General features: G+C 38.9%; 1 protein-coding gene across 4 annotated transcripts in view; it reads left to right on the forward strand.

Annotated features, from left to right (window-relative positions):
* DOT1L (DOT1 like histone lysine methyltransferase) overlaps positions 1–14,104 on the forward strand; it is a 93,339-nt gene that overhangs the window by 35,108 nt on the left and 44,127 nt on the right. For 3 of the 4 annotated variants that reach the window (XM_058163408.1, XM_058163404.1, XM_058163406.1), the window contains exons 6-10: positions 895–989; positions 4,409–4,471; positions 8,343–8,398; positions 9,683–9,762; positions 13,463–13,531. In XM_058163408.1, the coding sequence (XP_058019391.1) occupies positions 895–989; positions 4,409–4,471; positions 8,343–8,398; positions 9,683–9,762; positions 13,463–13,531 (363 nt within the window). Of the gene's footprint in view, positions 1–894; positions 990–4,408; positions 4,472–8,342; positions 8,399–9,682; positions 9,763–13,462; positions 13,532–14,104 lie in introns of those variants that run through there. The other variant, XM_058163407.1, reaches the window with a different exon arrangement.

The following is a 14,104-nucleotide window of genomic DNA, read 5'->3' on the forward strand; positions in this document are numbered from 1 at the left end:
AAACTCATCTGGGATCGCCAGAGGAAAAAAAGATTTTAAAAGCTCCTCTGACGATCCCAGCTGAAGTTGCCTATTGGAGCCCAGAACCTCTTAAAAGGATTGTTTTAACAACCTCTTAGGCTGAAGAGCTTGTAAAAAACGTGTTTTTTAAAGGTTCTGGTAATCAGGGAATTCAACTGGGATCACCAGAGGAGCCTTTTAAAACCTTTTTTTTTAACAACCTCTTCGGCAAAGGGAACCGATTTGGGGGCATGGCCAGCTGGGCATCATTACAGGTTCTGCGAACTTGGCTAGATTTTTGCCAACGGTTCTTAAGAACCAGTCCGAAGCAGTAGCAACCCACCACTGGATTGTAAGCTAAATAAACCATGGCTTGGAAAAAAAGGCAACATCTGCTGAACTCTAATTTGAAATATCAGTGGCATTAAGTGCACACAAATCTGTCCACGCGTTTCTGAAAGCAGACTTGGTTTTAAATATCTGGACTATTGCAGTGCTGTTTTGAAAACAGCTCTGGAAACTTCAGTGGACTGAGAATCTGACAGCCAGACATCTGTCTGACATATACAGCCTGAAATGTTTCACTCCGGTCTTATGTCAGCTCTGCTGGTAACCTTCTTTGCTTCAAACTCAGATTAAATGTTGGTTTTGGCATTTAAACCTAGTTCTACATGTTAATCTGTATTTCTAACATGTAGCATTAACAAAAATCCTGGACTTCGTGAACCAAGTACTGGTTGTGCAAGGCACTGTACTTTCTGATCTACAAAATAATAGTTTAGAAGTTGACTCATATATTTGCAATTCGTATGTAAACTTCTTCCTCCAAATTTAGCTTATTATGTGACATTGTGGCAGTTCTCCTAACCATAGTACTCTGTTGTCTTCTTTTAGGTGTGGGTCAAGTTGTGCTCCAGGTGGCTGCAGCCACAAACTGCAAGCATCACTATGGTGTGGAGAAAGCTGATATTCCGGCCAAATACGCTGAGGTAAGAGAGTGCCTTGGGTTAAAATTGTAATATATTTTAGAAATCTGGCCAGAGTGACTTTAAGGTGTGCGGATTTCAATTCCCAGAATATCCGAGTCAGCATGCTGGTTGGAGAATTCTGGGAGTTGAAGTCCACTGAGATTGAAAAACACTGGCTTAGCTGCTCAGTTTTACAGCCTGTGGTGACGATTAATAAATAGCATTCCCAAGAGGAAAGAGAAAGGAAAAAAAAACACCTATATATGGATCCTAAAGTTATTCAGAATTTTTCTGCCTTCTAAAACTGCAGCCTACTCTCAAGCAGGCCAGGGCTAAGAACTTTTCAAAATGGCAGCTCAGGTACTGATTCCAGGCCCAATACTTCATTATTTATTAGCAAACTGCATCTTATAGTGCCCTGTCAGCAACAATTCCAACATAGAACTGCCCTTGCAGACAGTAAAACCTTACTTGTGAAGGAGCTGCCCAATCTACCTTATTGTTGGCTGATGTTTTGGTTTTTTGTTTTCCTCCTAGTGCCTGTCCTCTGAATTAGGTAGTTTTAGATTTTGTAGGGGACTATATTAAAAGGATTCTTTTCTAAGCCAAATACAGTACCAAATAGAAGAGTTGGGTATAACACACAGTAAAAGGAGGTGGCGTGTGGGCACCAGAAGGCATTGGCAGGCTGGGCTTCAGCAGAATCGTGACAGGAAGAGGGATATTGCTTCTCAGAACAATTTCCTAGGAGGTGGGTGGGTAGAATATACAAGTCAGGGATAATTTCTATTACAGGGAAGGCTGTAATCACTACCAAATTTGGCTCTGTAGCACCAAGGGCTATATATGGGGCTGCCTTTGAACAATATAGAAATCAGTGGATAGTTTTATTTGCCCTTTTCCCCAATGCTCTTTTTTTTTTTGAGGAATCTCTGACTTGCTTGTTTTCTTACAGACCTTTCATTACCCAAACTAGGTAACATCATCAGTGCTAGAAAGGAATTTGCTGTCAGTTTATATTTTAGTGCATTGCCCTGTCAGGTTTAGATAGGGGTGGTCCTGGAGATTCTTTGGTTGGGTTGTTTGTTGTTGGCTTCTTTGGCAGTTTCTTGATTGGGGTATTGTTTACTTGATTGTTAGTCTGATGTTAACCTTGTAGTTAATCTATGCTAATTGGGATTCTGATTGCTGGTGGAGAGGTGCTTGGGGCCTTTTTGTTCCTTTTTTGGGCTGAGTGATAGTCCCTTTTGCATAATCTATAGCTGTTGTTAATGTCCATGTGTCTATTGATGGCTGATTTGTCAAAATGCCAGGCTTCTAGAAATTCTCTAGTGGGGTTTTTTTTTTTTTGATTTGGCTTGGTCTGGGATGGTCACATTTTCCTAATTGAAACTGTGATTAAATCTGTCTAAGTATTGAAATTTAAAAAAATTGTCTTCATGTCTTCAGACTGCTATGGGTTGGTGTTCGTGGATGCATTCTGTCACGTTTTCTGCCTGTTTGTCCTACATAGTGGTTGTTGCATTGTATGTTGTAGATGACTCCTGTTTTTTCTTCTGGGGTTGTTGGGCCTTTGGGTCTCCTTAGGATGTCTTGAAGGGCTTTAATTGGTTTGTGTGCTGCACTTATTCCATGTGGATGTAGGAGTCTGTTAGTGGTTTCTGAGATATTCTTGAAGTATGGCAGTGTAATTATTTTGTGTTGGTTGTGCTGTATGGGGTTAGGTGGTCAGGGACTTTTGGATAAAGTTGCGTGGATATCCATTATTCCTTTTTCTTCCTTTTAACCCCTAGATGCCAGGTATTTTAAGTTCTTGAAAGCTGGTCCTTTGCCATTAATTTTGGTTCCCATATGAGACTAGAACACATTTCTCTAACCCATGGACATCTATGCATCTTGGCAAATAACTCTCACAGGGATGTTTATCTGAAATTCTGTCAAATGGAGGAATTGGGGTTGAAAATCTGTACAGGTAGTTCTCAACTCAACAGTTGGGACCAAACTGTTAAACAAAGCAGTTTTTCAGTGAGTTAGACCTGATTTTACAACTTTTTTTTGCTATGGATATTAAGTAAATCACTGCAGTTCTTAAGTGAATTACATGGTCGTTAAGTGAATCTGGCTCCCCTCCCCCCATTAACTTTGCTTGCCAGGCACTGGCTGGGAAGGTTTCAGATGGTGATCACATGACTCTGGGATGCTGAAGCCATTGTAAATATATGCTGATTGGAAAGTGCCTGAATTTTAATTACAGGACTGCGGGGTGCAGCAATGGTTGTAAGCACAAGGGCTGGTCATATGTCAATTTTTTCAATGGCAGCATAACTTCAGACAGTGGTGTTGGAAGAAATATCCTTCTGGGTTCAGTTCCAAGTGGGGGAAAAGACACTGGATTCATGGAAGTTGCTTGGTTAAGAAGGTTTATTGATGAACAGGATCACATGGCTTCCTGAGTTCCTGAGCAGAAAAAGGCAGAAATGCTGAGAGTGCCTTGATTTTATGCCCTCTGTTGGGCTTTGAATTTGAGCTTGTATTCTGATTGGCTGTCAGACTCCCATGGGGCCAAGCAGGGGCAACTCTGTAGGCTGTCCTGAGTCCCAGGCTTGCTTGAGTCTTGCTGGATGATGCAATCGGCCCAGGTGCCATGTGATGAGTTCTGTTGCTAGATGGGTGGAGGGCTAATCCTACCTTTGTTGGATCTTGGGTGAGGGCATTTGCCTATGAATAAACCTAGCTATCTCTTTATCTCTTAAGTGTGGACCTCTGCTGTGGGCTATTGAGGAGGGTGGGGGCTATTAAGAGTGACTTTGTTTCCTGTCTAAAAACATGTTTCTCCATTTCTCATCCATAGAAATGTAATATTCTGCCTTTTTAATATTTCCTAGAATATTTCATTTTCCTAGGAGAGGGTGGGTGCTAACTTCCTACAGTTGTGGGAGCTTCATCACTTGAGACTTTCAAGAAAAGATTGGACTGCCATTTGTCAGAAATGGTAAAGGGTCTCCTGCTTGAGGGGGCGGGAGGGGGACGGGATTGGTCTAGATAACCTATAAAGTCCCTTCCAACTCTGTTAATCTGTTAACATCTGTTAACAAATAGTTGTAAGTCAAGGACTACCAGTAACTTTCCTTGTGTTAAGTAGGTTGCTACTTTGTGAAAGACACTACAAGTGTTGAATTTCTCAAGTGGTAAACCCAAAAGCTGTTCAACATGTCTGCTGCTAATTTCACCATGCTTCTGAAAAGATAAGATTAAATTCAGCTACCTTCCACACCCTAAAATGTTATGCTAATGGCAGTGCAAATTTGTGTATGGTAGAAGTCTCATTAGACAGTCATAGTTGCCATTTTCTTTTATTTGCTGAAAGATAATCTCTGGATTTTCTTATTTTATAATAATAATCCATTTTTCTTTCTTTTCCTTTCTTCTACTTTTTCTAGACGATGGACAAAGAATTCAGAAAGTGGATGAAATGGTATGGGAAAAAACATGGAGATTACACAGTGAGTGAAACTAAACCATGAAGTTCCTTTTAAAACCAAGCAGACCTTCTTTCCGTAACCCTAATGTGGATAATGACTTTTTATTTTAGTGTAAGAGTTTCTGAGGATTACCTTTGAAGCCAGTTACAGATTAAAATTAAAGTTGGTCTGAAAAAGCAAAGGAACTCTGTTCCTTTTGGTGATGAAGAAAGGTTTAATAAACCAGAATATGAATTAATCATTTGCAAGTTCAGGCAACTTGTGTGCTCTTTAATTAAAGTCAAGTTACATTTCATTTTTGTTTGGACTTTTGACTTGAGGCTTCTGTCTTATCCATCAAAACCCAAATGCAGTTCTCACCCTGAAAAAATGTCTTCACCACAAACCAGGAAATGATGTACAAATATGGTTATTGAGCCCAGAGCTTAGAGGATATAGTATCTTTCTAACGTTCGTAAATGTTGCTTTTGATTAAGTAATAAAAGAGAGCTACTTCCTTTACAATTTAGACCAGTGTTTCTCAAATTTTACAACTTTAAGGTGTGTGGACCAACTCCCAGATTCTAGAATTCTGGAAGTCTGCATCTTGAAATTACCAAGGTTGAGAAACACTGTTTTAGACAGATGATTAAGAGTTTAGCATTGATATACTATCTGGGAATTTCTTCTTGTGCTTTGAGTTAAGACTCAAACTCATTGTAATTCATGTAAGCTGATAACAGGGAAGTATCACCACACTTGGCAAACCAAGCAGATACCTAGGGGTGTATTGATATGAAACCACTTAGATTTGAATGGCTGTTTCTAGAATCTTTGTCTTAAGGATGTCATTCCTCCCTCCCCTGAATGCTTTCCATTCCGTCTCAATTTTCCTAATAAGTTATGTTCCAAGTTATTAATAAGGGACCTAGAAATAGAGATGGACTTAATAAGATGGCACAACTTCTAAGAAAATTTATGATCTGCTGGTAGGTTATAATTTTTCCTTAAAATGCTTGGATTACGGAGATGATCTGCTTTAATGTCTCTTTGTACAATCGTTAGCCAGGAATTTTAAAGTGTTGAACAAGCCATTGCTTATACATCATGCTAATTCAAAAATTGACACATTAATGCTCAAGGCTGCTGTCTCCAAGGCTGGGGGGGAAATTTTTGCTTAGCTATGTTAAATATGAAAGGCCATTATATCTACTCCTACTTTTTTGGTTTCTTGTTGAGTGAAAAATAATGAAAAAAGTAAATGAGGCTGTCAGGAAAAAGTCAAGTGAGATTATGTGCCACCAAGTCTCTTAGAAATCACATAGACATAGATAAGCCAAGTGAATTATTAAATCCTTTTATCTGGGTTAATAAGAGAATTGCCCAAAATTAGAATTCAGATTAAATTGGTGGACTAGAAAAGCAGAAACCAACATCCTTCACTGATAGAAGGTAAACGAGACATGCCATGAAGAATACATATTCATTTGTGTAATTTATTCAATTTATGTATCTTCCCACTTAGCTTACAATGCAGATCAGCCTACACAATTTTGCAGAAGGAAATGCTTGTCTGTCTCTGTGTGTTTGTCGATCCACCCATCTCAATATAATAGAATGTTTTGAACCAGAAGTAATTCAAACAATGAAAATCCCATTTCCTGGGGATTTTATATCCCCATTCCATTCCTTCTTTCCTTCCTTCCTTCCTTCCTTCCTTCCTTCCTTCCTTCCTTCCTTCCTTCCTTCCTTCCTTCCTTCCTGTGACTCCAGGTCGCGAACAAACTCTTAAAAATAAAAACATCGCCACCCCCTTTCTTTTTGTTGTTCACTTATTTCCCCCCAGTTAATAGCAACATCATAGCCTTCTCCCTGGACATCTACCTTGTGCAAGGACTGTTTAACAGATCTACTCTTTTGCCATCAAAAAAAAAAAAAAAGCCAGCAGAATATTTTACTTGTTTCTGGATGAATATATTTACCGCCCATTTTTCAGCGGGAACTTCAGCCCGCTCAGATATTTGAAAAACCCTCCAGTCCCTCCTGTGGTTTTGAAACAGATCCATGTTTAGTAGCAATGTTCCTTTTTATTATTATTATTTTAAAAATAGCTGTGTGTGCTTTTCCAGGCAGAACAATTCTTTGGGAGCCAAGTGTATTAAACAGTGGCTGTTGGAATGAAACTGTGTTTGTGTGTGTGTGTGTGTGTGAGAGAGAGAGAGAGAGAGAGAGATTATATACACAGGCAGTTTGCCAGGTCCTGGTTCTTCCTACTGTGAGGGTGTGATGCATTTGCTGTGGTTAGATTTCTTTTCTCAGATTTCTTTTTGAGTGCTAAACTCCACAAAAGCAGTCTTTTTGGAAAGGGACTGGTTTCGTAATGTGATTGGCCCTCTAGTCATATGTCATTTTAGTGCTCCTACTTGGAATCCCAGCTGCCTCTTTGGCTGGATTCTGGTCTTTAGTTGCCATAAATGTAATCCCCCTAGTCTTTGGTAGATAGGCCTGGCATTGGCATATGTGTAGAAACCTGAATCAAAAACATTTGCTACATTTAGAATAGTCCTGCTGAATTAGAAAAAGTTTGCTGAAACAGGGAATGTTTAACCAAACAGTATTGCAAAAGGAGACACATGTTAATCTATGGCAGTAAAAAAGTCAGGAGTCTGGTAGAATCTTCTAATAAAATTTGTTACAAGTAGTCCTCACTTAATGACCAGTCATTTAGCAGCTGTTTAATGTTACAAGGGACTTCTGTATGTTACTTATGACCCATTTTTGACACCCACCTACCCATGGTTACATGATCACATTCTGGGCACTTGGCAACTGGATTGCATTTATAGCCAATTTGCTGCAACCCATATAGTCAGGTGAACATGATTTTTGGCTTTTTTTTGGGGTGTGTGTGTGCAAATTCTGATCTTTACTTCTGGTTTCTGACAAAAATGTCCATTGGGGGAAAACATGTCCATTTAACAACCAAGGTGTTCACTTAATGACTGCTGCAAAAAGGATCATAAAATCAGGTGCAGTTCCTTGGTTAGCACTTAATGAAAGCCATAACATGCAACTGTAATTCTGTCCTTAATTCTGGTCATAAATTATCTGTAGTCAGAAAACTATCAAACTTCCTGATTTTGAAATTAGTAGCAGTAACTGGCCTAGATCCTCTAGTTAAAAGGTTGGTTATCTCTGTTTTGGCATATATTGTTGATCGTGATTAAAATGTTGATGTGCCAAATCTTTTTTCTCTTGTGTGACTGTTCTCACAACATTTTTGGTTCGCACAGCATATAAGCCACAACGTACTATTATCCTTATGTCTGGGCCCCATATCTGTGCTCAGATTCTCAATACCTGTTTTAGGTAATGGTAAATTGTACAAGCTGTTGACACCATGTGCTGTGTCTCAAATATAGAATTATATTTCTCTCCAAAGTACATTTTAATTCTGAAAGGTGAATGGTGATTGCAGTTGGTGGGCAGTTTAAGTCTTCTACCTATTTGGAATTCCTGTCCTTTCCTTTTGGGTCAGAAGATAGGATGGGAAGTGAGAATTCGGAATGGAGGAAAAGGTTTAAGCATCTACTCTTCAGTCCTCTTTTAATACTTTGTGTAGTTGCTTGTGTGTTTTTAATGTTGGAAAAAGAAAAAATAATCAGCCTTGTTTGTCCTTTGGATTTACATAGGTTTAGTCTTCTCTTGAAACAAGTAACTGGTTATATTAGAATCACAAATAACTCTGCAAATGGATTATGTTCTGTTTCATACCATGTTTTTGATGCCTTAACATTTAACAATAAAAAACATAGATTGTCCCTCTTCTCTATTCTGTTTGGATTAGACATCTAAAAAGTGGCTTAGTTTAAATTCAAATTTCAAGCTCCTTTTTTCTTTAATCCATTTTTAGCTGGAAAGAGGTGATTTCCTCTCAGAAGAATGGCGAGAAAGAATCGCAAACACAAGGTATGGTTTTAACCTGGTTTCCAGGGCTGCCATCCTAAATATAAAATTGTTTGATAGAAAGTCAGTCTCATCTCCCATTTTGAGGATTGCTATTCAGTATCCCATCTGCTCCATTGATTCGTTAGCAAATAATATTAACGTTCCCTATTTCTTGGAATTTCAGGGATAGTATTCACAGGGACTGGGGATATTCTGTATGGGAAAACTGTAGAATTTAAGCATAGCTTTCATGGTTTTGGAGTCAATTCCCCAGGGAGGTGGTGGACATCCATTCCTTTGACGGATATATCCAGGCATATTCAATCATTCATATGCTGGGAATATAATAAGATTAAAAAAGGATTTATATATCCCAAATACTTAATGACAGCAGCAAAATGGCAAAAAAGGCCTCCGTTCTCAGATATAATGCTGGAATTAAAAATACTTAAGGAAACTTGGTTTGCATATTTATGTAGAAGCTTCTGTGAGCGTCATTTTCAGTTCTGATACTCAAACCAAAATCTGGGCTTAGAATTCTTTAATTGACTTGAATTTATTTTGTACCAAATTTCTGTTGGTAGAACTCTAGAAAAGGAAGCTCCATAAACTAGAGAAATTACATAGGTTTCTTGGAAGTTTGTCTGCTTTCATTCTAGTCCTTCTCCTTCCTGAAATTTAGAAGAAAATAAAACTATACACTGACACATAATCAATTGCTATTGCAGTCCCCTTTTTATGCCGCATAGTTGTCATGAAGGCATTTTATCAAAAGCCTAAACAACCAAAATGATTATGGTCCTACCTTGGGACTATTAATGACCCAGACAGTTCCCTCCCGCCCCCCCCATGTGATTGAACTTTGGGTGCTTGGCAAGATGGATCCATTCACTGCCGTTTGGATATGCTGCAGTCACGTGACTCTTTTAGAACAGTTTTGCTGAAAAGTACCATTCCAGTGTTCAGCAAAACCGCTCCAATAGCAAACTATTGGTTTACTTAGCAACCACAGGGCTTGCTTAATGACTATTGCAAAAAGGGTTATAGAATCAGGGGAGTCATGTGACCGATCCGTTTTACAACCTTCATGACTTGCCACCATAATGGGGCAGGATCCATAAATCAAAGACTTCCTGTATTCTTTTATAAACAGAAGAACACTTTGTAAGTTTCTCTGGTTTATTTAGTATAGTCAGTTAAATTTGTAAGAGGTAAATATTCCCCTGACCAGAAATTTTTTTTAAGCCTTGATGAGAAACCAAGATGTTTTTGTCCTTGTTTTGCTAACACACTGTTACTTTGCAGTGTTATCTTTGTGAATAACTTTGCTTTTGGTCCTGAAGTGGATCACCAGTTGAAGGAGCGATTCGCAAACATGAAGGAAGGTAATAAATTCAATATTCTTTGATCAAGACTTTCTTGAGTTAAACATACATACATTTTATACATACATACCAAAACCAAGCTGGAATGCAGCTACAGGTATGGGGGGTAGGGGGTGGTTGACTCGTGATTGTAACCATGAAGTTTATATAAACTGACTGTGCTGACTTAGTTTCAAATATTGCTTCCTAGAGCTGATGTCCTTTACTTACCGTTTCTTGCCTTTGTCTCTTCTAAGATTGTAAGCTCCCCCCCCCAGTTAACTTGTTTGATTGTTAATGTGTAAAGCTTTATATACATGGAAGCAATCAGTATTAGTAATATCAGGGATTTCATATTCTCCATATCTTCCAAATATATTCAATGATGCAGTTACATAATTTTAGGCTCTGAACTTCTGAGCCTTCTCCCCTTTAGCAAATAACCTTTACATGCTATTTTTACTACCCCTATCTTTCTCCCTCATTCATTTCATTGAACAAGGCCTTAGGCTTTTGACCTGTTTTTAAATTTACCTTGAAGCAATAATAATCATTTGACCTTAAAACCCATATAAGCTACTTGGCTTTCTCTAAGAGAAACATTGAAGAACTCTCTGTTAATAACCTCCTCTTTATTTATTTATTAAGCATTTATTTATTCTTTAGCATCATTTGTGCTATAACCACAAATTTTAGAGTTCCTCAAATTCCTTTGAAAACAAACCAGAGCAGTTTTGTTTGATGCCGGCTATAAGGCCCTTTGAGATGTTGGTGAACCCCCAAAAGGGTGAGTGCTCACTTCAGAACTCATGTGCCAGCGTGCATTCAGCATAGATTACTGCAGGGTCCTTGGTACTCTCTGAGCTTGGTTGTTTTCTTGTAGACATTTCATTTCTAAACTAGGTGACATCATCAGTGGTAGAAAGAAGTGGGATTTGCTCTCTGTTTACTGTATACAAGTGGCTTGCCCTGCCAATATTGGTGGGAGTGTTCTTGGTGGTATCTTAATTAGGTAATGTCTGCAAGAAAACAGCCAAGCTCAGAGAGCACCTTGAATTACAAATATTTTTTTCTGTTGGCATATATGTTATTTTCTCTACAGTGAGGGTTGTGGGTAGTGATCAAAGGAATCAGATTTTGATCAGGGCCTTGAGATTGTGACAATGGTTCCTTTATTTGCCATCTTTGTAGAGATCCTTTCACACTGGGAGCATTAAGAGTAATAGCTATTGGCTATGTTTGCATTTTGCACCTGAGCCTGGTAGCCTTATTGGCCGCCTGCAGTTTTAAGACAAAGACAAGGTGGTTAGGCAAATGAGTGGGAGGCATCTCCGTTTGGCATTGTTAGAGGAAGTTGTTGAATTAAATAAGCTTGATCTGATCTATTAGGGCAGCTTTTAAGTCCTGCTCTTGGAACAAGCACTCCAGCCTTCATCCTGAGCGAGAAACCTGACTTACCTTAGAATTCATTTTAATCACCAAGGGAGAGATTTGGCATCTGTTCTTGAAATGTGATCCATTGCACAGTCCTAGAGCTATACAATTTCTTCTCTGGGGCTTATTCCAAGTAAAGCTTTTTTTTACTTCACCTGCCAGGGAGCTGCCCTGTATTCAGATCCTCTTGGGTGTGGCCTTTGGAGTTACCTTATAGCCAGCTGTTCCCTTTCATTAGGCCATTCATTTCTTAAGCCATCAAGCTCTTTGAAAGCTCCCACATTGTTAACCAAAAACTTTCTAAAAGGCAAATTCACTCTGCTAAACTGGTTTCCTTACAGATGTAGCGGGTATTAAGACATGCCCTTAATAGGGATTAGGAATGCCTGAGTAATTATTTCTATTTAACCATTTTACTCATCTGTTACAGCAAAACAATGAAGAGTCATGTAGCACCTTTTAGGCTATATTCTTTTATGGTTTAAGCTTTCACTGACTGTAGCCTAGACTGCAGTCCACCCCTTTTCACCAGATGCATTAAATGTTCTGCTGAGTCATAACATGCAGTTAGAGGGATTGTCAACTGTGAGGGCAAAATATATGCATGGCTAATAAAAGTATATGTATGGTAATGCATTTGGGCATCAAGCCATGCTTATTGTGGCCATTTGGGTACATGAACATTTCCAAGCCATTACCTGAGCTATAATAATTCATCCAGAGGTTTAAGCTTTGTCTCTTTTGTCCTGACACCCAGTGATCGTATCGCTGTTATAGCCCAGCTATTTTATGAATGTTTTCTATATTTTTCTTAATCTTGAGATGGTCAGGCCATAGACCATATGCATCCCCCTATGATCCCCTCCCCCCCATGCCTTTTTTGCTGTGTGTTGTTGGAGATTTGGGGAGGAGATTAAAGGAAAATGGGAAATTTCTCCCTGAAAATTACCCAGGTCTCCACAATTTCCTCCTTTACCGCTCTGTTTCATGGAGGGGTTTACGTAGCAAAAAAAATATCAAACCTCAGGGTATAGATTTTGCCCCTTAATCCTCCACTTTCAAATAGTAAAACCTGCCAACCCTTTGCTGCCCCAAGGAGCCAAAGCAATTAAAATGTGATCCTCCTAATATAATGAAAAATGTTCACTGAATCACATTCATTGTACTGGTTGCTTTTTTGAAGAACAGAAGACCCCAAGAGCCTAATTTCCCTTTTTATGCAGGCTATAATCCAATTTTGGCAACTTTTAAGACTTGGGGATTGGGTAATTTTAGGGGTTAAAGTGCTCAGTCTTGCTGTCTGTCTTCTCCAGTTCATTGTTCGTTTTTCCAAGAAGATAGGTAGTTCTGCACTGTTTTATTTTCTCCTGTATTCTCTGTCATGTTCTTGCAGTTTAGCTGTGTTTCTCAGCCTCTATTTTCCCTGTGTAACAGGGCGGTTTTGAAGGATTGTATGTGAACTGAAGAATGAATATTTGCATATACAGAGATTTATTTTTCAAAAGAAACTGATAGTTTTAGATTTTGCCCCTTTCCCTTTCCTTCAACTATTTAAACAGAATCTGAGAGTTCTGGTTGCCAATTTTATCTACCGGTAGTCCTCGACTTACAACCATAATTGAGCCCAATATTTCTCTGTTGCTAACTTAGACAGCTGTTAAGTGAGTTTTGCCCCAATTTACAACCGTTCTTGCCATAACTTGTTAAGTGAACCATTGCAGTTGTTAAGTTGGTAATACGGTTGTTAAGCGAATCTGGCTTCAAAAGGTGACCACATGATCCTGGGACACTACAGTCATCATAAATATGAGCCAGTTTCCAAGCATCCAGATTTTGATCACATTACCATACACTACTGTGGTTGTTTGAAAGCCGTTATTAGTCATTTTCTTCAGTGCCATTGTAACTTCAAATGGTCACTAAACAAATGGTTGTAACTCAGGGACTACCTGTGTGTCAAACTTAGCCTCTGCTATTATCCTCAGCATTTATATTATATATCATTTGAAAACATCCCTGACCTCTAAAATCACCAGATATGTTAAGCTCATCAGATAGGGCAGGGGTCTGCAAACTTGGCTCTTTTAAGACTTGTGGACTTCAACTTCCAGAGTTCCTCAGCCAGCAAAGCTGGCTAAGGAACTCTGGGAGTTGAAGTCCACAAGGGACATCCCAAATAAAAAGATACATGTATCTTTATGACACGGGAAGTAAATAAATTTACACATTTTTTCCTAACTTGTTACTGCTAAGGGAAATTAACCTGTAGCATCGCTTTTTTTTCCAGGTGGTCAGATAGTATCCTCAAAACCTTTTGCACCATTAAACTTTAGAATAAACAGTCGAAACTTGAGTGGTAAGTTTTGGTTTTTTCTTGTGTATTTTCTTATGTTTTACGCTGCATATTGAGAAGCAAAACAATAGTCACAGTTAGAATGAACTTTAAAACGCTATTTAGTGTTTTATTTATTTATTAGATTTTTATCCCGCCTTTAGTGTTTATAAGTAACTCGAGGTGGCAAACATTCCTAATATTCCCCCCTCCTCCTATTTTCCCTACAATAACCCTGTGAGGTGATTTGGGCTGAGAGAGAGCGAGCAACTGGCCCAAAGTCACCTAGCTGGCTTTCATATCTGAGGCGGGACTAGAACTCACAATCTTCTGGTGATAGGCCAGCACTCCACCTATCCCCTCTAGGTGTTTTGGACTCTAAGCATGTTTGCAAAACTTGTTCCTCCCTCCTTTCCCGGTGAACCTATCCTAAACTTCCTGTGTTTATGAGGGAGGTCTGAAGGAGGCTTTGATATACTTGGATGATAAGAAAAAGTTTCTGGGTAATTAGAAATAAAGCAACATTCTTCATTAGGTGGAAGTTGGGTGAACACAAACAAACCCACTTCAGTTTTTCCTGTTGAATGCAGAGATCTG

Source organism: Ahaetulla prasina, chromosome 1 (genome assembly GCF_028640845.1).
Source record: "Ahaetulla prasina isolate Xishuangbanna chromosome 1, ASM2864084v1, whole genome shotgun sequence".
Classification (NCBI taxonomy): domain Eukaryota; kingdom Metazoa; phylum Chordata; class Lepidosauria; order Squamata; family Colubridae; genus Ahaetulla; species Ahaetulla prasina.